The sequence below is a fragment of the Oncorhynchus keta genome, chromosome 18 (assembly GCF_023373465.1).
Source record: "Oncorhynchus keta strain PuntledgeMale-10-30-2019 chromosome 18, Oket_V2, whole genome shotgun sequence".
NCBI classification, from domain to species: domain Eukaryota; kingdom Metazoa; phylum Chordata; class Actinopteri; order Salmoniformes; family Salmonidae; genus Oncorhynchus; species Oncorhynchus keta.
This window is the reverse complement of record NC_068438.1, coordinates 1,208,240-1,232,995: the sequence shown is the minus strand read 5'-3', so window position 1 is coordinate 1,232,995 and position 24,756 is coordinate 1,208,240. Positions and strand designations below refer to the sequence as shown.

The following is a 24,756-nucleotide window of genomic DNA, read 5'->3' as shown; positions in this document are numbered from 1 at the left end:
TATTTCGTCGTCCTAACGTAGTCTACACTGCTATCTGCCCAGCAGCTAGCCAGCTAGCAAACGTCCACCGTCTACCGAATAGCAGCACTGTAGAAACTATTACACTCAACTGAACGACTTGATTAGTGTAGTGTTAGCTAGCTACATAGTTGTCTTTGCTGTCTTCATATCCAAGATAATTGTGTAGTTTAGAGCGTGTAGTCTTAGAGTGATTATCTTAATTTACCGAGGTTAGCTAGCCAGCTATTTGTCGTCCTTAACGTAGGAGACACTGCTAGCTAGCCAACAGCTAGCCAACGTCTACTGAATAGAACTTCCGCACTCAACAACCCGGTCGCATTCCGCTTCGCTCCACAGGTAGTATCACATTTTCATTTCATTTCATTACAGCACAACGGTTTGATTTGTTTGATCGTAGCTAGCTACATAGCTAGCTACATAGCCGTCTGTGTATCAAAGATAATTGTGTAGTCTAGAGCGATTTTCTAGGTTAGCTAGCCAGCTATTGTCGTTCTTTTAACGCAACGTAACGTAATCAACACTGCTAGCTAGCCAGCTAGCCCCCGAATAGCAGCACTGTAGAAACTATTACACTCAACGGAACGACTTGATTAGTGTAGTGTCAACGACGCAGCCACTGCCAGCTAGCCTACAAAGTCAACAACGCAGCCACTGCCAGCTAGCCTACTTCAGCAGTACTATATCATTTTAATCATTTTAGTCAATAAGATTCTTGCTACGTAAGCTTAACTTTCTGAACATTCGAGACGTGTAGTCCACTTACATTTACATTTAAGTCATTTAGCAGACGCTCTTATCCAGAGCGACTTACAAATTGGTGCATTCACCTTATGACATCCAGTGGAACAGCCACTTTACAATAGTGCATCTAAATCTTTTAAGGGGGGTGAGAAGGATTACTTTATCCTATCCTAGGTATTCCTTAAAGAGGTGGGATTTCAGGTGTCTCCGGAAGGTGGTGATTGACTCCGCTGTCCTGGCGTCGTGAGGGAGTGTGTTCCACCATTGGGGAGCCAGAGCAGCGAACAGTTTTCACTTGTCATTCCAATCTCCTTGCATTAGCGTAGCCTCTTCTGTAGCCTGTCAACTATGTGTCTGTCTATCCCTGTTCTCTCCTCTCTGCACAGACCATACAAACGCTCCACACCGCGTGGCCGCGGCCACCCTAATCTGGTGGTCCCAGCGCGCACGACCCACGTGGAGTTCCAGGTCTCCGGTAGCCTCTGGAACTGCCGATCTGCGGCCAACAAGGCAGAGTTCATCTCAGCCTATGCCTCCCTCCAGTCCCTCGACTTCTTGGCACTGACGGAAACATGGATCACCACAGATAACACTGCTACTCCTACTGCTCTCTCTTCGTCCGCCCACGTGTTCTCGCACACCCGAGAGCTTCTGGTCAGCGGGGTGGTGGCACCGGGATCCTCATCTCTCCCAAGTGGTCATTCTCTCTTTCTCCCTTACCCATCTGTCTATCGCCTCCTTTGAATTTCATGCTGTCACAGTTACCAGCCCTTTCAAGCTTAACATCCTTATCATTTATCGCCCTCCAGGTCCCCTCGGAGAGTTCATCAATGAGCTTGATGCCTTGATAAGCTCCTTTCCTGAGGACGGCTCACCTCTCACAGTTCTGGGCGACTTTAACCTCCCCACGTCTACTTTTGACTCATTCCTCTCTGCCTCCTTCTTTCCACTCCTCTCCTCTTTAGACCTCACCCTCTCACCTTCCCCCTACTCACAAGGCAGGCAATATGCTCGACCTCATCTTTACTAGATGCTGTTCTTCCACTAACCTCATTGCAACTCCCCTCCAAGTCTCCGACTACTACCTTGTATCCTTTTCTCTCTCGCTCTCATCCAACACTTCCCACACTGCCCCTACTCGGATGGTATCGCGCCGTCCAAACCTTCGCTCTCTCTCCCCCGCTACTCTCTCCTCTTCCATCCTATCATCTCTTCCCTCTGCTCAAACCTTCTCCAACCTATCTCCTGATTCTGCCTCCTCAACCCTCCTCTCCTCCCTTTCTGCATCCTTTGACTCTCTATGTCCCCTATCTTCCAGGCCGGCTCGGTCCTCCCTTCCCGCTCCTTGGCTCGACGACTCATTGCGAGCTCACAGAACAGGGCTCCAGGCAGCCGAGCGGAAATGGAGGAAAACTTGCCTCCGTGCGGACCTGGCATCCTTTCACTCCCTCCTCTCTACATTTTCCTCCTCTGTCTTTGCTGCTAAAGCCACTTTCTACCACTCTACATTCCAAGCATCTGCCTCTAACCCTAGGAAGCTCTTTGCCACCTTCTCCTCCCTCCTGAAGCCTCCTCCCCCTCCCCCCCCTCCTCCCTCTCTGCAGATGACTTCGTCAACCATTTTGAAAAGAAGGTCGACGACATCCGATCCTCGTTTGCTAAGTCAAACGACACCGTTGGTTCTGCTCACACTGCCCTACCCTGTGCTCTGACCTCTTTCTCCCCTCTCTCTCCAGATGAAATCTCGCGTCTTGTGACGGCCGGCCGCCCAACAACCTGCCCGCTCGACCCTATCCCCTCCTCTCTTCTCCAGACCATTTCCGGAGACCTTCTCCCTTACCTCACCTCGCTCATCAACTCATCCCTGACCGCTGGCTACGTCCCTTCCGTCTTCAAGAGAGCGAGAGTTGCACCCCTTCTGAAAAAACCTACACTCGATCCCTCCGATGTCAACAACTACAGACCAGTATCCCTTCTTTCTTTTCTCTCCAAAACTCTTGAACGTGCCGTCCTTGGCCAGCTCTCCCGCTATCTCTCTCAGAATGACCTTCTTGATCCAAATCAGTCAGGTTTCAAGACTAGTCATTCAACTGAGACTGCTCTTCTCTGTATCACGGAGGCGCTCCGCACTGCTAAAGCTAACTCTCTCTCCTCTGCTCTCATCCTTCTAGACCTATCGGCTGCCTTCGATACTGTGAACCATCAGATCCTCCTCTCCACCCTCTCCGAGTTGGGCATCTCCGGCGCGGCCCACGCTTGGATTGCGTCCTACCTGACAGGTCGCTCCTACCAGGTGGCGTGGCGAGAATCTGTCTCCTCACCACGCGCTCTCACCACTGGTGTCCCCAGGGCTCTGTTCTAGGCCCTCTCCTATTCTCGCTATACACCAAGTCACTTGACTCTGTCATAACCTCACATGGTCTCTCCTATCATTGCTATGCAGACGACACACAATTAATCTTCTCCTTTCCCCCTTCTGATGACCAGGTGGCGAATCGCATCTCTGCATGTCTGGCAGACATATCAGTGTGGATGACGGATCACCACCTCAAGCTGAACCTCGGCAAGACGGAGCTGCTCTTCCTCCCGGGGAAGGACTGCCCGTTCCATGATCTCGCCATCACGGTTGACAACTCCATTGTGTCCTCCTCCCAGAGCGCTAAGAACCTTGGCGTGATCCTGGACAACACCCTGTCGTTCTCAACTAACATCAAGGCGGTGGCCCGTTCCTGTAGGTTCATGCTCTACAACATCCGCAGAGTACGACCCTGCCTCACACAGGAAGCGGCGCAGGTCCTAATCCAGGCACTTGTCATCTCCCGTCTGGATTACTGCAACTCGCTGTTGGCTGGGCTCCCTGCCTGTGCCATTAAACCCCTACAACTCATCCAGAACGCCGCAGCCCGTCTGGTGTTCAACCTTCCCAAGTTCTCTCACGTCACCCCGCTCCTCCGCTCTCTCCACTGGCTTCCAGTTGAAGCTCGCATCCGCTACAAGACCATGGTGCTTGCCTACGGAGCTGTGAGGGGAACGGCACCTCAGTACCTCCAGGCTCTGATCAGGCCCTACACCCAAACAAGGGCACTGCGTTCATCCACCTCTGGCCTGCTCGCTTCCCTACCACTGAGGAAGTACAGTTACCGCTCAGCCCAGTCAAAACTGTTCGCTGCTCTGGCTCCCCAATGGTGGAACAAACTCCCTCACGACGCCAGGACAGCGGAGTCAATCACCACCTTCCGGAGACACCTGAAACCCCACCTCTTTAAGGAATATCTAGGATAGGATAAAGTAATCCTTCTCACCCCCCTTAAAAGATTTAGATGCAGTATTGTAAAGTGGCTGTTCCACTGGATGTCATAAGGTGAATGCACCAATTTGTAAGTCGCTCTGGATAAGAGCGTCTGCTAAATGACTTAAATGTAAAATGTAAATGTTTTGTATACTCAGTGTATATTTAATTAAAGCAGGTGCTTCCACACAGGTGTGATTCGTGAGTTAATTAAGCAATTAACCTCCCATCATGCTTAGGCTCATGTATAAAAATGTTGGTCAGGCCATTATTTTGGCTACAATGGCTATATCCCCATAGGATGACTATTTCCCCATCCAGAGGGCATGATTGGTCATTGAATGGTTTGATGAGCTTGAAAACGATGTAAACCTTATGCCACGGCCCTCTCAGTCACCAGATCTCAACCCAATTGAACACTTGTGGGAGATTCTGGAGCGGCACCTGAGACAGTGTTATCCATCAACAAAATACCAAATGATGGAATTTCTCGTGGAAGAATGGTGTCACATCCCTCCAGACACTTGTAGAATCTATGCCAAGGTGCATTGAAGCTGTTCTGGCTCGCTCTACGAAGAGACTTTATGTTGGTGTCTCCTTTTTGGCAGTTACCTGTAGTTAGACAAACTACTATAACTTGATTGATAGCATGACATGACATGGTAGCTAGTTATGAGGTTGGGAGATTGGGCACCTATCTAGCTGGCTAGCTAAAGCCAACTTCATAAAATGGTAGGGGCTAGTATTATCACCGGCAGCTAAAATCAAATCAAACGCTGTGTGTGTGACTCTATACTCTCTCTCCTCCTCCACTGGCCTATGGGCATGACGCCCCTGCACAGAGTACACACACACACGCACGCACGCACGCACGCACGCACGCACACACACACACACACACACACACACACACACACACACACACACACACACACGTACACATTTGTTCAGTCTCTTTATCCCACACATATACACTCACACTGACTCCACTTCACTCTCCCTCATGCATTTCTTTTGATCCACCCCCATCATGCTTAAACATCCACACGCATGCACAGTCACACGCACACACACATCATTTCTGGGCTCTTGCTTCGCTGCTCCCCTGGCCTCTGGTATGCATTACTCTTTTCTGCCTACAAAGGTAATTTGTTGGCCAACCAAAGAGCCTGTCGATTTTCACTGGGTGAAATTGAATCAGTGCATCTGACAAGGGAGTGTTGGCACATTCCCCCATACCCCTGAGGTTCTTATTTGATTCGCTTATTACCTTTTCCCTTATTCCCTCAAAGATCCACCATAGACCACTTTCCTTCCACAGCCTACCTTATTCAATACAATGACTGCTTTTCGAAACAGTCAACACTCTTCCCAAATGTGAAAGTCACAGTGCTGTGATGTTGCTCTACTGCTGTACTGTATTTAAATAGTAAGGTGGGTAGGAATAAACTGTGACCTTTATTATACCTGTGTTCGTTCTCCCTTATCCCTTCCTGTCTTTCTGTCTCTCTTTCTCTGTCTCTTTCTCCATGTATCTCTTCGTGTATTTCTCTTTTTTCCTCCCCCTGTCTCTCTCTTCCTCTTCTCTCTCCTCAGCTCTGTTTAACCTCATCCCAGTGGGGCTGAGGGTGGTAGCCATCCAGGGGGTGAAGGCCGGCCTCTACGCAGCCATGAATGGAGAGGGCTTCCTCTACACCTCAGTAAGTCCTGCCTCTGCTACTCTAAAACTTGACTGACTCCGAGTGTGTTTTTTGTGTGTGTGATTATATTCTAGATATATTAAAACTTGTTCTAGAAAAACTCTTTAGTAACTGGTACTTTTGTTGTACTGGATAATACGGACTTAGTACTGTGGACCAAGTCTGTTTAGATTCCCTGTAGGTCTGCATTTGAACAGGTCTGCATTTGAACAGGTCTGCATTTGAACAGGTCTGCATTTGAACAGGTCTGCATTTGTTTGTCTCAAATGGAACCCTATTCCCTACATACACTAAGAAAACAGGGTTCCAAAAGCGTTTTGAGGCTGTCCCCATAGGATAACCCTTTTTGGTTCCAGGTAGAACCCTCTCCAAAAGGGGTTCTTCAAACGGTTCTCCTATGGGGACAGCCAAATAACCCTTTTTGGTTCTAGATAGCACCCATAGGGCTCTGGTCGAAAGTAGTGCACTGTATAGGGATGCAACCTTTGTCTCTTCGGTTATTTATGGATAATAGCTATTTAGTGTCTGCCTCAGTGAAGTCCTATTCTCTTTCCATCCCTCATTTCTATCCGTTCCCTCCTCTTCTTCCTCCTTCCTTTCCATCCCTCCTCTTCTCATGTTCCCTACTTCTCCACCTCCGTTACCTTTTCTACCTCCCGTCCGGTGATATATAATCCTCTCTTCAGGTCCCACATTCATCAAGTGTCCCAGAGTAGGAATGCTGATCTATGATCAGTTTTGCTTTTAGATCATAAGGAGTCAGATCATTATGGACAGGGAGATGCTTTTAGATCATAAGGAGTCAGATCATTATGGACAGGGAGAACCTGATCCTAGATCAGCACTCCTACTCTGAGATGCTTTATAAATACTGGCCCATATTTTCCCAGTTTGTTTTTGGGTCATCCTCTGGGGACCATGAGAAATAGTACAGTACACACACATAACAACCACTCTCCAAATGCAGATTTTATGAATGCTCTCTGACCATAATACACTCACTGCGTAATACACCCACTAAACAGATGTTTCCTACATGTTTGGAAAATACCATTACCCCCCTTATTTTGGAGCACTATATTGTATCTTGGGACCATGCTTATAGAGAGGGGAGAGGGGTACTCCTTGGGTATTCCTCTGGCCAAGATCAACAGCAGATTTCAAAGGGGAAGGACAAATCCTTAAATAATGGAATTGCAGAGGTTAGAGCCATTCGTTTGTTTGACATCCCAACATAAAGCACAGTCTCGCTACACTCTTAGAAAAAAGGGTTCCAAAAGGGTTCTTAGGCTGTCCCCATAAGAGAACCCTTTTTGGTCCCATGTAGAACCCTCTGTGTAAAGGGTTCTACATGGAACCATAAGGGTTCTGCCTGGAACCAAAAAGTGTTCTTCAATGGTGCTCTGGGGACAGCCGAAGAACCCTTTTAGGTTCTAGATAGCACCTTCTAAGAGTGTACAACAGGCCTCTTAGCAGTTATATCTCTGTGTGGCTCTTAGAGAAGGGAAGAGTGGGGCCACTGACTTTGTATGTCGCTGTGCTGTGGGTCCATCCCTAATAAGTTGTTGATGCCTCCATCTATGAAAGTTTGAAATGCAATTCTTGATTTTCTATATGCAGAGATGGGGGGTGGGGGGGGTTCTTTCATTGTCAACAAGCAACCATTATTTTATGATCAAACCACTGTCATTGGTCTACTCCACCGTCAGTGTTTTCTCAGATCAAGGTCAAACATGTTTTTTTGAGTTGCCCACGATGGGAATTTTATAAATACCCGACACATCTTAGTCAAATCTTCAAATGAATCAATGTTAAAACTCACTTGACTGTCTTGCATCATTTTTGGGAGCAGTACTATCACTATCAAAACTTTCCACAGCCCCCGTCATCTCCCCACCTCACCAATAGGCCTAAACCCATTAACGCACTACGCCAGGGATGATCAACTACGCCAGGGATCATCAACTAGATTCAGCCGCGGGACAATTTTTTCTTGAGCGGATGGTCAGGGGGCCGGAACATAAATACAATGATGATCTGTGCCTTGACTTGTTACATTTCATCACTGAAAATGTATGTTCACATAAACTCAGCAAAAAAAGAAATGCAGGATCAGGATCCTGTCTTTCAAAGATAAATCATAAAAATCCAAATAATTTCACAGATCTTCATTGTAAAGGGTTTAAACACGGTTTCCTATGCTTGTTCAATGAACCATAAACAATTAATGAACATGCACCTGTGGAACGGTCATTAAGACACTAACAGCTTACAGACGGTAGGCAATTAAGGTCACAGTTATGAAAACTTAGGACACTAAAGAGGCCTTTCTACGGACTCTGAAAAACACCACATTAAATATGCCCAGGTCCCTGCTCATCTGCGTGAACGTGCCTTAGGCATGCTGCAAGGAGGCATGAGGACTGCAGATGTGGCCAGTGCAATACCTTTCGATGTCCGTACTGTGAGACTCCTAAGACAGCGCTACAGGAAGACAGGATGGACAGCTGATCGTCCTCGCAGTGGCAGACCACATGTAACAACACCTGCACATGATCGGTACATCTGAACATCACACCTGCGGGACAGGTACAGGATGGCAACAACAACTGCCCGAGTTACACCAGGAACGCACAATCCCTTCATCAGTGTCAGACTGTCCGCAATAGGCTGAGAGAGGCTGGACTGAGGGCTTGTATGCCTGTTGTTAGGCAGGTCCTCACCAGACATCACCGGCAGCAACGTCGCCTATGGGCACAAACCCACCATCGCTGGACCAGACAGGTCAGGCAAAAAGTGCTCTTCACTGACGGGTTGCGATTTTGTCTCACCAGGGGCGCGTTTATCGTCAAAGGAATGAGCGTTACACAGAGGCCTGTACTCTGGAGCGGGATCAATTTGGAGGTGGAGGGTCTGACATGGTCTGGGGTGGTGTGTCACAGCATCATCGGACTGATCTTGTTGTCATTGCAGGCAATCTCAACGCTGTGCGTTACAGGGAAGAGATCCTCCTCTCTCATGTGGTACATTTCCTGCAGGATCATCCTGACATGACCCTCCAGCATAACAATGCCACCAGCCATACTGCTCGTTCTGTGCGTGATTTCCTGCAAGACAGGAATGTCAGTGTTCTGCCATGGCTAGCAAAGAGCCCAGATCTCAATCCCATTGAGCACATCTGGGACCTGTTGGATCGGAGGGTGAGGGCTAGGGCCATTCCCCCAGAAATGTCTGTGAACTTGCAGATGCCTTGGTGAAAGACAACATTTCACAGCAATAACTGGCAAATCTGGTGCAGTCAACGAGGAGGAGAAGTGCTGCAGTACTTAATGCAGCTGGTGGCTACCCCAGATACTGACTGTTACTTTTGATTTTGAGCCCCCCTTTGTTCAGGGACACATTATTCCATTTCTGTTAGTCACATGTCTGTGGATCTTGTTCAGTTTATGTCTGTTGTCTTATGTTCATACAAATATTTACACGTGTTAAGTTTGCTGAAAATAAACGCAGTTGACAGTGAGAGGACGTTTCTTTTTTTTGCTGAGTTTACATAGGTTCACCAAAAACAGTACAAACATCTTCTGAGCATGACTCCTAATCTTTGGAAAGATTTGTCCATCAAGAGATGTATAGAACCTCGTCAGTGAAATGGTTTTGAATAGTTCTCCAATCACCGCATCAGACTGAAGATCGATAAGCTCAAGTTGCAGGTCAGTGGGAGCATTATCCACATTGACGGTGAAGGAGAGGAAACCGACAGCATGTCATTCCAACACTTTGAAAATCCTCAAAACGATGAGAAAAAATCACTGTTCAAAGCACGCAGCAGCGAAGTATACCTCTCCTGCTGGTCATCTGATAGGGAACAGACTAGTAGAGTCAGAAGGGTAAGTGAGATTTTTGGCTTCTACTTGGCAGGTCAAAGGAGTAGTACGTTTCCCTTAAAGGCTTTGACAAGGATGTACATCTGATGTGCAAAAAGGCCCTTCCCTTGTCGTTTGGAATTCAGTTCATTCATGAGGGCTATCATGTCCATGGTGAAGGCAAAATCAGCCAACCATTCTTTATCTTGCAGGTGAGGGAAATCCACATATTTTCCTTTAATTTGCAGAAACTCAACAATCTCATACTTCAGATCCCACACCCTTCTAAGCACTTTCCCCAAACTCAGCCATCTCATGTTTGTGTGGTAGGGGAGATCTGTAAGACCCGACTCTGTCTCCTCCAACAGTGAGACAAACTGCCTGTGGTTTAAAGATTTTGCTCTTATGAAGTTTACTACTTTAGTGGCTGTATCCACAGCATGGCTCATTTTCAGAACACAGTTACAGAGCACCTCCTGAAGAATAATGCAATGCAGGAAAATCATTTTCCGATCTGGATTCAGCTCAGCTACTTGATCTTGTATCCTTTTCAAAAGGCCTATGTTTTTTCCTGTCAAGTTTGGGCACCCATCAGTGGTCACACTGAATAACTTTTCAACACTCAGTCCCAGCTTTGCCACACACTTATTGACCTCTGTAGTTTCAAAGTCTGGGGTTATGCCTTGTAAGAATATCAACACCTGCGCCGTGTCACGGGCATCACTGCTCTCATTCAGGGCCAAGGACAAATAGATGAAATCCTTTACCTTGTCTTTCAATTATTCTCTGCAATATTCTCAACACGCCGTGTACCTGTTCATCTTGACAGGGAAACATTTTGAAACAGCTCTTTCTTGTCGGGGAAAAGTATTGCGGCAGGGTCAATTAAACGTTCTTTAATGAATTCGCCCTCAGCGAATAGCTTGCTATGTTTAGCAATTTTGTGGGACAGTACATAGCTAGCTCTTGCAATTCCATTGTTTGCTGAATGCAGTTTTGTGAAAAGTCCTTATTGCTTTTGCAACTGAGAAAAGCAACTCTTTCGATGCACTCGCCCTCTGCTCAGAAGACATATTCCTATATTTCTCTGCATGCTTCATCTGGAAGTGTCGGGACAAGTTGTAGTCTTTCAAGACAGCGATGCTCTCTTTGCACACTAAGCACACAGCTTTCCCTGATACCTCAATAAAGAAATATTTCGATTATTTCCATTCTTGCTGGAACACTCTACATTCATCGTCTACTTTCCTTTTCTTTGAATATGTGGAAAACTAATTTTTGAGCAATTTCTAGCTAGTTACTATTTGTAACTGTGACATGTGTGTCAGACTGTCAGTCACTGTCTGTCCTCGTGCAGTTGTTGTTATACGTGCCTTCAAAATAAATGTCCCACAAGTGGTGGGAGTTAAATCATTACCCAAAGGTGAGTATTCATTGGGCCTTTAAAACTTTACTATTTCAAATTCTTTGTGATATGAGCATGATTCCGTGGGCCGTATTGAATCAGGTCGCGGGCCGCATACGGCCCCCGGGCCGGCCTTTGCCCAGGCCTGGTCTAGCAGGTTGACGTTTTGTCATGAATCGTGCCCTGGAAGCATAACTGACTGATTTTCGCTAGATGGGCCAGCTGCAATTCATGATTCTTATTTTTGCTATTTGGTCTTAATTTAAGGTTAGGGTTACGCATTAAGGTTAGGGTTAGGTTTAGATTTTATGACTTTATGGCTGTGCCAGCTAGTGACCACTCTGCAGAACCTCTAGGTCAAGATTCATGACAATAAATGTTTATCCTGCATTTATCTATGGGGAACAGGGTTCACGTGTTATGCTCGACCTGCTCAGTTTTCCACCACAAAACACCAGAAAATGGCCAAAAAGAGTAGAACCAGCTCACCTGCTTTTACTCTGTGATTTTAATATTAGATGTTCCATGTTTCTTTTGTAAAAAAATATTTTTAAAGGAATATTTCAACCAAATTGAAATAAGAGTTCAGTTCACACTTTTGTCAAATAATTCTCTATGTGGACTACATGAAAGTGCACTAATATACCAGGATTTTAAAATGGAGTGTTGGGTGCACAATTTCTACTTAAAATATCAAACGGTTGCAAAAGACACTCTTTTAGTGGAATGACCCAGGAACCAAAAGAAAAAAGTGTGATCGTGGGTACCGATCCTGTTGATTGCTGTCTAGCTTGCTATACTGAGGTGTTGTTTGTCGGGGTGTTCGTTTTTTTGTCGTTTTACTTCATCAAGATCTGTGTCTGATGAAAATAACCTTTGTAGATACATTTTTTTACCGCCAAGTTTGCATTATATAAGGTCATAAGTGTGACAGTGTTATCAGGAGGATGAGACATTTGTTGCTGTAGTTGATGATGATGGTTGGTGATGAGAGTGTAATAAGGAGGCTCTGGCTGCGATTCCCTCCTCCATTTTAGAAATCGATCAATGGCAACCATGACGGGTAAACAGTGGAAGATTGATGTCCTCTAATCTTGATAGTACGGGTATCACAGCACAATAAAATGAGTGGCCTCCAGTTTTGAGGTGTACTGGGTAATTTATCTTCCTGCTTCAATAATAATGTTTAATGTTATCAACCATTTATTTTGCATCGTTCTTTAATTTCTGTAAAATAAAAACATATATAGTATTTGGAGCTAGCACAGAATATTTGATTCTGTCTTCTGAGATGAATTCCATTGTATTCTATTTTTTCCAGAACAGGGACTGAGATATTATGACATAAAATACTCCCTCTTATTGGAGAGACTCGTGACCAATGACTCCAGCCAACTGATCTGATTCTATAGCCTGCATTGTATCTCTCATCTGACCTTCTCCTGGCTCAGCCTTGGCTCCCCTATTAGCCTAGCTGTCTATATAGAGTGGTCTCCCTGTTGATTTACTAAGCCTTAATCTGCTAACGTGGCTGTGGAGCGGGATGGGAGAAGGGGGAGCATCTCCCCGTCCCCCAAATCCAGTGAGATGTGTTGGGTGGAGAGCTGTCTTCAGCTTGCCCTGCGCTGCTTGGAACTGAGCCTTATTACTTGGTCAGTGTTCTTCTTTGGTATAAAGTGAGCTTGGTAACACAACCTGCAAGTATAATGCTTCAACTCAAAATAACTGATATTTACTCAGGAATTATAAGGGGCGAGCCATACATGATTAGCAGAAGTGAATGTTAACATTGGAAGCAGCCTAAGGCGGGAAATCTGGGTTATTAAACCTTAGAGGAAGAACTGCTTTCATTGTAGGAGATAGAGATATAAAGAAGTAAAATGTTTGGATTGGATATAATAAGTTCATTAGAAATAGACAATCAGTGTAGCCTCCTCAGAGGAGGAAGGTGAATTTCAGATTTTTTTTTATAGTGAAACAAAAAGTTATCCTTTTTAGATAAAATTATACTAAATATATTCACGTCACCAAATAATTGATTAAAACATACTGCTTTGCAATGAAGGTCTACAGTAGCCTCAACAGCACTCTCTGGGGTAGCACCATGGTGTAGCCGGAGAACAGCTAGTTTCTGTCCTCCTCTGGGTACATTGGCTTCAATACAAAACATAGGAGGCTCATTGTGCTCAGGTTTATTAATGCGTCAGTTCTAGTAGCTAGCTATGTTGACCAGGGGCGCAACTTTGGTTTTAGAAGTGGGGGGACATAACCTGGCGGTGTGTCTGGGGTTTCCTCCCTAAGAATTTTTGGGGTAATCTGAAGCTCATTTTCTGCATTTCTACTAGGGCTGTCCATGACAAAAAAATAAACCAATCAATTGGTGATAGTTTTCCTACGTTTATTTTTCCATGTATAGACATGTGTTTTAATAAAATCAACTAGGCTGTATCTACTGCACTGGTCTGATGCTTTAAGCATGCTGTTTGATTAAATAATTAAGACACACAAATGACTCAAGAAGAAGCCAGAGATCAAGATAGCCTAACGAGAAGAAAAAAACCTGTTCCTGACCATCCTCCCTCTGCTGCTGGCCTTCGCAGATTCTGCTGTTAAGCTCCTGAAGTTGCCGGTAATAGGCTACACCAGAGGTCGGCAACCTTTTCCATTTAGAGTGCCAATTTATCTTACCATTTCTACCAATCTATGTGGCAGTTATGATTTTGATTTGTACATTTTTGTGGGACAGTTTAATGTAATTTATAATAGTCTTTGTCTGGGGTTAATCTACATTCTATCTAAATCTAAATGAAAATTATACAAATATAAAATGAACTTTTATTGCCATTGCCAACTTTTAAAAATAGACTACAACATTGCAGCCTGCAAATTAATAGCCTTTAAATCACATTGGCTACTCATGGCCTGTCTGCAACGAACTTGAAACATTGTATTAACTGGGTCACCGAAACTCACACTAGCAAACTTGAAACATTGTATAAAATATTCTGGGCCCTCAGAGTTTCCCGAGCCAGTGAGCTTGGGACAGAGAGCTGTAGGCTATTTGCGCAAGGGATAAGAAGTAATCAGGTATGAATATTCCACTGGATCAGAGCATTACATTTTTCCCTTTAAGGCCAAGTGGTTATCGAAAGGGAGAGAGCTGGAAATATTGTTAAAACACTGAGGAACTATTGTCATTCTCAATTGATTCTAAGAACATACTTTGTTTACTTGCTGTTCAGAATTATGTTGAGAAGCTCCACAGCTCCACAGTGAGTTAAGACAATCAGAAATACTATCAGACATCCCTAACTGGGCACATTTATAGGCCTACATTTGCACGCAGGCCAGGTAAACTAGTCCTACTTCTATATTCATATTCAGGTGCAGGTCCTTACTCAACATTGACAGGAGCATTTGAAATGAAAGACGATCAATATATTGACAAAATGTATAAATTGAATGTAATGAACAAAAACGTGTTTCTCACAAGTGTAGCATAGGTTGGGATTGCTGCAAAACACGACAATGAGAACGGTAAATTTAAATAAAAAATAAAAAACAGTGGGTTAACTGCCTGTTCAGGGGCAGAACGACAGATTTGTACCTTGTCAGCGCAGGGATTTGAACTTGCAACCTTTTGGTTACTAGTCCAACACTCTAACCACTAGGCTACCCTGCCGCCCCAATAACTGAAATAATAATATATTGAAGGCATTAACAGAAATTACCGTAAGTTAACGGTAAATGTGGGCTACTACTGGTGATATATGTAATTGGGAATTGATAGTCACAGCAAACAATGCAAACAATGAAGTTATGAAACAATGAATACCTACGAAATGGCTGGAGAGAAGGCATTCTGGAGAGAGACTTACGTGCCTTGTGCATCTGAGCCACAATCCCCATATTCTTGGACCGTGTCCCTGTGACCTCAATGGATTAGTCCTCTGAGGCAGATGCAAATCAGACGGGTGTCTAGTGTGCCATGAAAAAAATATATCTATTTGCAAATGCTGCACTAAAAAATGTTTTCAATACAGAACTTTTTTTTTCATACAGTATTTCATATAAGGCACCCAGACCTTGTGAAAGTTGCACAGTATACACTTCATCTTGTAATAAATCAAATCAAACATAACTTGACATTTCTGCCAACAATTGTGACATTGTGGGAGAATAACCAACCTTCCAATTAATGGCAATGCATTTCTTAGCTGCTATAGATGCCAGGTTACAGTTTCTTCTGATAACATTCTCCAGTATTAACTTTTCCAAGCAAACAAAAACAGGGAGAAGGGAGAATCTGTATACATGCTAAGATAAAATAACATACGGTTTGAAAGAATTCAGCCAGCCTTCAAGAGATCATAACATGCAAATGTGTCCTCTGGCTTCTTCACCTGCGGGATCGTCTTAGACCAGCCACCCAGACAGCTGATGAAATTGAGGAGTATTTCTGTGTGTAATAAATCCCTTTTGTGGGGTAAAAAAAAAATTCTGATTGGCTGGGCCTGGCTCCCAAATGGGTAGGCCCACCCATGGCTGCGCCCCTGCCCAGTCATGTGAAATCCATAGATTAGGGCCTAATGAATTTATTTCAATTTACTGATATCCTTATATGAACAGTAACTCAGTAAAATGGTTGAATGTTGCGTTTATATTTTTGGTCAGTATAGTATGCTCTATGGATGGTCTTAAACTGCAGTATGTCTGAGATACTGAGATGAATATGACTGGGCATTCAAACGTATCTGTGTCCATTCATCATCATCATCATCAATTGTGTCTCTCAGGTCTTCCTCACAGTTTTGTTTGACATTTTTTGTGTCATCAGGAAAAGCCTCTATCAACCTTGGATACAGTTTGGAAATCAACTTGAGGTTTGTCAGACTGCCTTTAAATAGTTTACATTTTTTAAGCTTCTTGCTTGTCCAATGTTTGCTGCACAGAGAGAATAAAGTGTTGTATCTGCAAAAGTTAACCTCAGCGGCGTCACAGACTGGACTTCCCTGGCTGCCTGACCCTGCCGAGACCCCTGTCACCATCGGATCCTGTTCAGATGAGGCATGATAAAGAATTACCTTGGTGTACATTTATACATTATATTATTCAAGAATAGAATCAATGGTTCAATAATTGAAATGACCATTATTTCCAGATCTCATACTGTAGCTTTAAACTGCTGTCCTGTATCTACTGTAGGACTACCCATGAATTCAAGATGGAACTTTGTATCCATTCACAGATTGTTATAGCTAATATCCTGTATAATTCACCTGAGCTCCGTAGACTGGTCTTCCTTCGCTGTCTGACCCTGCTGGGACACCTGTCACCACCTGATCCTGCTAAGACATGATGAGCATAGTATTGTGTACTAACTGTGCACCATGACAGTGTAGCCTGTAGAGCTGTTTATACCATGTAAATGTGAAAAGTAGGGAATTTGCTAGGGAAATTGACAGATCAATAACGTTACATTGCTATACTGACTCTAATAAAAACTCACATTGTGCTGTTAAAAAAACATCTGAATATTGGTCTTCAATCATTTGGCCTCTGGTTTCATTTCTTTAATTCAGGTCTAGTGTGATTGAGGCAAAGATAATAGCTAAGGTTAATGAGATAGCTAGCTAACGTTAGCCAGCTTTTGGCTAGGTCTAATGGTACATTAACGGATGAAAACCATCCAAGTTAATTTACCTCTGTTGAAACGGGACAAAAGGGCTAGAAAACTTTTCCATACACATAACAGCTGTTAGATACAGCTACATGACAGATAGCTAGAGACTAGAGCTGAACTGGCTGTGGTAGCTACTAGCTAGCTAGTTCATTCTCTTCAGTCGAGAGGGGATGTTACTGTAGATAACATTACATGTCAGTTACACTACTAGTCCAACAGAAGTTACCTTGCCAGCTACATCAGTCAATTAAAGTATAGACAGTTTTGTCTCTGCTTGCTTTTACACCTCAGAGACAAAGCACAACACACAAAGAGACAGCAGCTGCAGACAGCAGCACCATGCCTTCCAGAAGCTGCCTTCACACAGCCTGTCCGCACGCTCTGTGGTGTCCGTGCGGTCCTAAATCCAGCCGGCTGAAACTTCCAAACAGCCTACCAGACCGCTCTGAGGCGTCCGCATGGTCTGATGCCGCTTTTGGTATTACAGTGCAAAATGATAAAACTGGGGGGACAAAAATGCTATTTTAGAATGTGAGGGGGGGTCATGCCCCTCCAGTCCCAATTGAAAGTTGCGCCCTTGAAGTTGACTATAATATTAGCTAATATGGTGACAACGATGTAGGCTGTATGTAGAGATTAGCGGTTATGGTATGGCATGGAAAGTTTTTTTTGCATGGTCACAGACAGCTGTTTTATTGTGTACTGAAAGTGTGAGAGGAGGAGAGTGCGTAGATGCGAGGACAAATTATACAATGAACAAATGATCCTGCTGTTTGTATGTGGCTGCTATGAAAGTGAACTGTGTTTGCGGTGATCAGGGATGTATTCATTCCGCCAATTCTGTTGAAAAACCTTTCTTAAACGGAAGCAAACGTAACGAAACAGGGATTAACATACCTGAATTTGTCCAATAGAAACTCTTGTTTGCAACTGTTGGACTAATGATTACACCATAGATCAGCTTGATGCAGGTAAGAGTGTGTCAAGTGGTATTGAATGTGTCACTGTCTGTCACCTTGATTACTCAATATTTTCTCTCGCCCTTTGCAGCTAGGTTGTACATTTTAATTTGTTGGGTAAATTGTAGCAACCTCCAATATGCTGTAATAGATATAAAGCCATGCTATATAAAGCCATGCTATATGATATAAGGCCATGCTCCTCCCTCATCTTAAACGTCACCGACCGCCACTGTAGACAATGTACGTTTTTACATTTACATTTAAGTCATTTTTATTCATTAATGTGATCTTATATCTGAATAGATTGATCTGGGTTGGGTGGTCAGATGGTTATATAAAAAGACATGACCCTTGACCAAAGTTTACTGTCTATTTCATTGCACGTAGCCTTCTACTATATTCTCTACGTTTTCTTTTCCATCCCTCAATTTCCCACTGCTCTCCCTCCCTCTCTTCCCCCACTGTCCTACATGCTGTCTTCCTCACAAATCATCCCTTGGAGCTCAAGGAAACATTACCATCTGCTGAAATAATGGAGGGGTGATGTTAGAGATAATGTTGTCAAGTTGAATTTCAGGAAACATTAAACAGGGCGATCTCTGTCTTTTCGTCCATGTCTACAGCATGTGTCGGGTGTGTGTGTACACACTACTTGAGGTGTTTTGTGCTCTGATTAATCACATTCTCCACCCTGTCCACCTGTGCACAGCTCGAGGGTACTATGACACAATGGCACAGTCATCCAATTCCAAGGCCTGGAAAAAAGGAGAAATCTAGATCAAATGTTACTCTCTGTAGTAAGACGTACTCTTAGAAAAAAAATGTTCCAAAAGGGTTCTTTGGCTGTCCCAATAGGATTGAACTATTTTGGGTTCAATGTTGAATCTTTTCTGAAAAGGGTCCTACATGGAACCCAAAAGGGTTTCTTCAAATGGGGACAGCCAAAGTGCCCTTTTAGTAGGTTCCTGATAGAAAAAAGGTGCTAAGAGTGTAGGATCTTCTAGAGGTCGACTTGGATTATTCTGCTAAAATTCCACCATTGTATTGGATTTTATACCTGTAATACCCAGTGGATGGGAATGTGGGGAGGATGTGCTCATTGTGATGTCTGAATGTAATGTAATCATAGCAAACACCCATAGCCCATGCTCCTAATTTCTTACATCAACAGCCTCCACTGGTGACACCTCAACATACAGTGGATTAGGAAAGTATTCAGACCCCTTTTTCTTGTTTTAAAATTAATCAAAACATTTTTTTCCCTCAATCTACACACAATATCCCATAATGAGAAAGCAAAAACAGTTAAAAAAAAAAACATTTTGCAAGTGTATTACAAATAAAAACGGAAATATCACATTTACATAAGTATTCAGACCCTTTACTCAGTACTTTGTTGAAGCACCTTTGGGAGCGATTACAGCCTCGAGTTTCTCCCATTCTTCTCTGCAGATCCTCTCAAGCTCTGTCAAATTGGATGGGGAGCCTCGCTGCACAGCTATTTTCAGGTCTCCCGAAATGTTCAATCGGGGTTCTAGTCCGGGCTCTGGCTGGGCCACTCAAGGACTTGTCCCCGAAACCACTCCTGCGTTGTCTTGACTGTGTGCTTAGTGTTGTTGTCCTGTTGGAAGGTGGACCTTCGCCCCAGTCTGAAGTCCTGAGCGTTCTGTAGCAGGTTTTCATCAGCGATCTCTCTGTATTTTGCTCCGTTCATCTTTCCCTCGATCCTGACTAGTATCCCACTGAAAAACATCCCCACAGCATGATGCTGCCACCACCATGCTTCACCGTAGGGATGGTACCAGGTTTCCTCCATACGTGACGCTTGGCATTCAGGCCAAATAGTTCAATGTTGATTACATTAGACCCGAGAATCTTGTATCGCATAGTCTGAGAGTCCTTTAGGTGCCTTTTTGCAAACACCAAGCGGGCTGTCATGTGCCTTTTTACTGAGGAGTGGCATCCGTCTGGCTACTCTACCATACAGGCCTGATTGGTGGAATGCTACAGCGATGGTTGTCATTCTGGAAGGTTCTCGCATCTGTCAGAGTGACCATCAAGTTCTTCGTCACCTCCCTGACCAAGGCCCTTCTCCCTCGATTTCTCAGTTTGGCAGGGCGGTCAGCTCTAGGAAGAGTCTTGGTGGTACCAAACTTCTTCCATTTAAGATTGAAGGAGGCCACTGTGTTCTTGGGGACCTTCAATGCTGCAGACATTTTTTGGTACCCTTCCCCAGATCTCTGCCTCAACACAATCCTGTCTCAGAGCTCTACGGACAATTCCTTCGACCTCATGTCATGGTTTTTGCTCTGACATGCACTGTCAACTGTGGGACCTTATATAGACAGGTGTGTGCCTTTCCAAATCATGTCCAATCAATTGAATTTAACACAGGTGGACTCCAATCAAGTTGCAGAAACATCTCAAGGATGATCAATGGAAACAGGATGTACCTGAGCTCAATTTCAAGTCTCATAGCAAAGGGTCTGAATACTTATGTAAATAAGGTATTTTTGTTTTCATTTTTAATACATTTGCTAAAATTTCTAAAAACCTGTTTTCACTTTGCCATTATGGGGTACTGTGTGTAGATTGATGAGGAAACATGTTTATTTTAGAATAAGGGTATAACGAGACAAAATGTAGAAAAGAACAAGGGGTCTGAATACTTTCCAAATGCACTGCAACATAAAATCAAAGTCCATTTTTGGTTAATATTTATTTTAGTTGTCAACAAACGTGAATTCCACTTGAAATAAACAAAACCTGTGTTCGTTGACAACTTTTTGCCTTTTCAACTAAGAATTCCATTGATGTTCAATGTATTTTAAACTGGTGGGCGAGATCTTTGAACACTGTACTATCTGATCTCAAGCGTTGTCTTCCTCTCTTTGTTCCTCAGGACTTGTTCACAGTAGAGGCAAAATTCAAGGAGTCTGTTTTTGAGAACTACTATGTCATCTACTCATCGACGCTGTTCCGGCAGCACGAGTCTGGCAGGGCCTGGTACCTGGGCCTCAACAAGGACGGCGTTGTCATGAAGGGCAACCGGGTGAAGAAGACCAAGCCCTCCTCACACTTTGTGCCCAGACCCATCGAAGGTGAGGCCGAAACACCGTCTGGCTGCCAGCCAGCCACACTCAGGGCTGGATTCAAATGCAACACCTGCCATAAGTCAAGTCAAGGTTTATTTAAAGTGTATTTAATAGGAGTCATAACACACTTTTACAAGCCATAGCTATGTTAATGAAGCATCTTTGTATCTGTTTATAAATGACCCAGCAGGTCAAAATTGTCATGGGACATTATAACCACATTCTGTTTGGTGTAATGTCAGATTGCCAGATTACAAGAATTCTGTTTGTTTGAGAAGACCTCAATGTGCCTTTGATAGATTTGAGTCCTCAGATACAGGTACCCAGATAATCCATTCAAGTTTGAGAAGCTAAATTACTTCCTCGATACTGGGAAGCAGGGTTAGGGTCAATTTTATTTGAAGTCATGCAATTCAGGAAGTGATCTGAATTTTAAATGGGTTTAAATAAATAGGTTATTATTTTCAGTTTATTGAGAAAACATTGAAAATGGATTTTTAAAAATGCAATTATCTAATTGGAATTTCAGTTTATTTTTTGAGTTGACTGACGCAATTCAAATTGACCCCAACCCTGCTGGAGGTTCAAATGTCGTGTGTGTTTGAACTAAACTAACGCTGAATCAGTCAATTCATCTCCTCTGTTTTTTGTCTCTCTTTACCTCCTTTATCTCCCCTACTCTCTCTCTCTCTCTCTCTCATTGTCGTCTCTCTCCCCTCCCTTCTCTCCCCTCCTGCTCTCTCCTATATCTCTTTACTGTATAAATATTCCTTCTCTCACTCCTCTTCACTCTCTACCTCCATCTCTCTCTTTTTTTTCTCTCACTCCCCCCCCCCCCGCCCTTTCTTCAGTTTGCATGTACAAAGAGCCATCGCTGCATGACATCGAGGAGAAGGGACGCTCACGAAAAAACTCAGGGACTGAGGCTCCCGCTCTCCTGAACGGAGGAGAAAAAGTGGTGGGGCAGAACTCCACAGAGCAGGACGGTGGCTCATAGCCTGCACATCGCCCCGCGTATTTCTTACACCTTGTTCAACGACAACAACAACGACCATAAACAACAACAACAACAACAAACAACAACAACAACAACAAAAATAGAAGAAAAAAAACATACAATTACGAAATTCTTGCCTGTGAAATATTTGAGAAAAAAAGGGAGAAAATATTTTTCAATCAAGGACATTGAATTGACATTTTATGCAAAAGCCTGATATGAGTGTGGCACCAGGGAGTTCGTCCTCCTCATCATGACAATGTCAATGTTTCAAAGCTTTAAACCATGGTAGTTCACACATGTTGATTTTATGAATGCAACAGCACTTTCCCGTACTACTTGCGTTGTTAGAATCATGGATTAGCATGGTATTGTAATTGATTTAGGGCTTTATTCAAACAGATCAGCTTTAGTCGACATCCGCATAGCAGTTGTTTCGGCGGTGTCGGAGGTGGAACTGCGTTAGAGCTGTCAAATCGACCAAGAGGCTCCTGGCATTATACCCAAAACAGACATTGCCGTTTAAGAGAAATGTTCGAACACTGGAATGTGAGATGTCATTTACACCTCGATTAGGCTGATCCTCATCATTTTTGTTTTAAATTTGAGCGTCATTATTTCTGTATAGCCTACACTTTCTCGTTCTGAACTTGGGTGTGGCTTCGTGAACAATGATCAAGAACAGCTGCTCACCGATTTGACAGCTCCAACCCAGTTACACCTTCGACACAGCCAAAACATCAGCTGTGCGGTTGTCGGCAATAGCCAGTTAACGCTTGATCTGATTGAATCTAGGCCTAAGGCTCTTTCCCCTCTTCCTCCTAATCATTACTATAATTTTCCTTTTGGGTTGGGGAAGGGGGGTCATGGATGGGGTAAAGGCAGGGGTTTGGCATGGGGAGGTTCTTCTGCAGACACTGCCGTCAGAGGGGAATAGGTGTGTATCACGAATCCTGCTCTCTGATTTGCTATGATGCCCTCATGGGGAAGGGGGCGGGCAAGGGGTATCACTGGGGTGGGGTGGGGTGGGGTCACGGTACTCCACACTGTTGGGCTTGATGGAGTTAGCTACCTTTCCAACATTAGGTTGGTCACATGGTACACTTTAGTATTATTGTTAGCCACTTGAGTTGATAGTGCAGCCACTCACAGAGCAGTCACATGCCATGGTCAAGATGTCTGGGGTGCGGTCATGCTGGTCCAGAATTGTCTGTGAGACAGACATGTAGAATTCTGATACTGCACATAGTACAGTAGTGAAGGGGTACACAGATGTTTTTTTTAAGCCAAGAAACATTATGTACAGTTTGAAATTCTGAAAAGGAAGTATTGTTATTGGTGTGCTGCTTTTTAAAAAATAGTTTGCTACACTAAAAAGCATTTGATCGAAAGACCCAGACAATGATTTGAATGTGAGAGATGTGATGGACACACTTGAAGGATCCTGAATGAGGGGACAGCTAGGGCTAACGAGAGCAGTCAAAGGTCAAACCCTGATGTCATATGTCATGACACTTACTGCTGTCATCAAAACCTGAGTTCCACACTCAGGTATACCTTCAGACATCATCCAGGAAGTCCTTCATATTTCAGTGGGACCTCCACTTATAATAGCAATCTAGATTTTTGTGAGTTGTGCTAAAAGCACATACTGCTTTCTCAACCATCCAAAGCATACAATGTGTCATTGTATGAACCTCATCATTCCTGTGTGATAAGTTGCACTACTGGGAATCTGTTATACACTGCCCTGATTCATTGTAGACTCTGGATCCACTGCTGGGAATATCTATACGCACTGCCCTATATCCTATTGTCTTATTATCTCTTTACTTATCACAGTTAAACTCATCATGACTCGGTCAACCAACACTGGAGGAGAGTTTTTAGATATGTTTAAATTAGCCTATCAAGGAGTCATGAGGTCTATGAGGTCGTCTCTGATTGGCTGCTGTGCTGAAGGAGACCTGGCCTGAAAACGTGTTCCCCCCAGAATTTTCTTTGTGTAAATTGGTGATTTTGCATTTAATTGGTGTACTACTACTCCACTAAGGAGAGAAATTATCCAATCACTCCTCTGAGAAGTCTTCCATTGGGGAAAAAGACACCAGCACTAGGACTAGTTGTGTTGGAGAGTTGGGTCATTGATATGAGTTCAGGTCCATGGCATACAGGCAATGAATGGTATGGGGGCAAAAAGAGCCCTGCCTAAATGTGTACCGGTGTGTTTGGATATCTCCTCAAGGAGGTAGGCCCTTTGTCGATCTCAACCTGATCCTGAAGGGTATAGCGGAAGGGTGTGATTAATGCCATATTTACGGTAAATGGTCTTTCTATGTGTTTGCTAATGTTTGCACCTTTATTGAAACACCTTCATATGCATAATATAATAGAAAAACATTGCAAATAAACAGCAGGATGAAAAATATAACTGAACAATAAAGAATAATGATACCAAACCTCAGTCTCTTTGGCAATTTATTGTTCCTGTAGTTTAAACAGGAGTCTTTGACTATTGAATGCCTTTGATCTGACACACCCACTGAATTTGCTAAATATACACTATGGAAGTTTAATTGCTAAATGTTTACGTAAAATGTCTTGAATGTTGATTCATGAATATAATGTAATATTAATCCATTTCCTATCATGAAACTACTCTACTACAAGTCATTAGTTTTAGGCAAACAAGGTAATTCGGTAATTTTCTGGACAATATTGTAGTGAAGTAATATTTGATATATATATGCATATTATACAGTGCCTTCGGAAAGTATTCAGACCCCTTGACCTTTTCCACATTTTGTTACATTACAGCCTTATTCTAAAATTTATTAAATATATACAACCTACACACAATAATGACAAAACGAAAACAGGTTTTATACATTTTTGCAAATGTATAAAAAGAAAATAACCATGCTAATTTACATAAATATTCAGACCATTTGCTATGAGACTCGAAATTGAGCTCCTGTGCATCCTGTTTCCATTGATCAT

The 24,756-nt window shown here is 43.5% G+C and overlaps 1 protein-coding gene across 5 annotated transcripts in view; it reads left to right on the top strand.

Annotated features, from left to right (window-relative positions):
* The window catches only part of LOC118397024 (fibroblast growth factor 12-like), a 127,974-nt gene extending 103,759 nt beyond the window's left edge, over nt 1–24,215 (top strand). For all 5 annotated transcript variants that reach the window (XM_035791418.2, XM_035791417.2, XM_035791415.2 and 2 more), the window contains 3 exons: nt 5,648–5,751; nt 20,567–20,765; nt 21,611–24,215. In XM_035791418.2, coding sequence (XP_035647311.1) covers nt 5,648–5,751; nt 20,567–20,765; nt 21,611–21,756 — 449 coding nt within the window. In that variant the 3' untranslated portion in view covers nt 21,757–24,215. The remainder of the gene's footprint in view (nt 1–5,647; nt 5,752–20,566; nt 20,766–21,610) is intronic.
* Nucleotides 24,216–24,756: the final 541 nt, after the last annotated feature.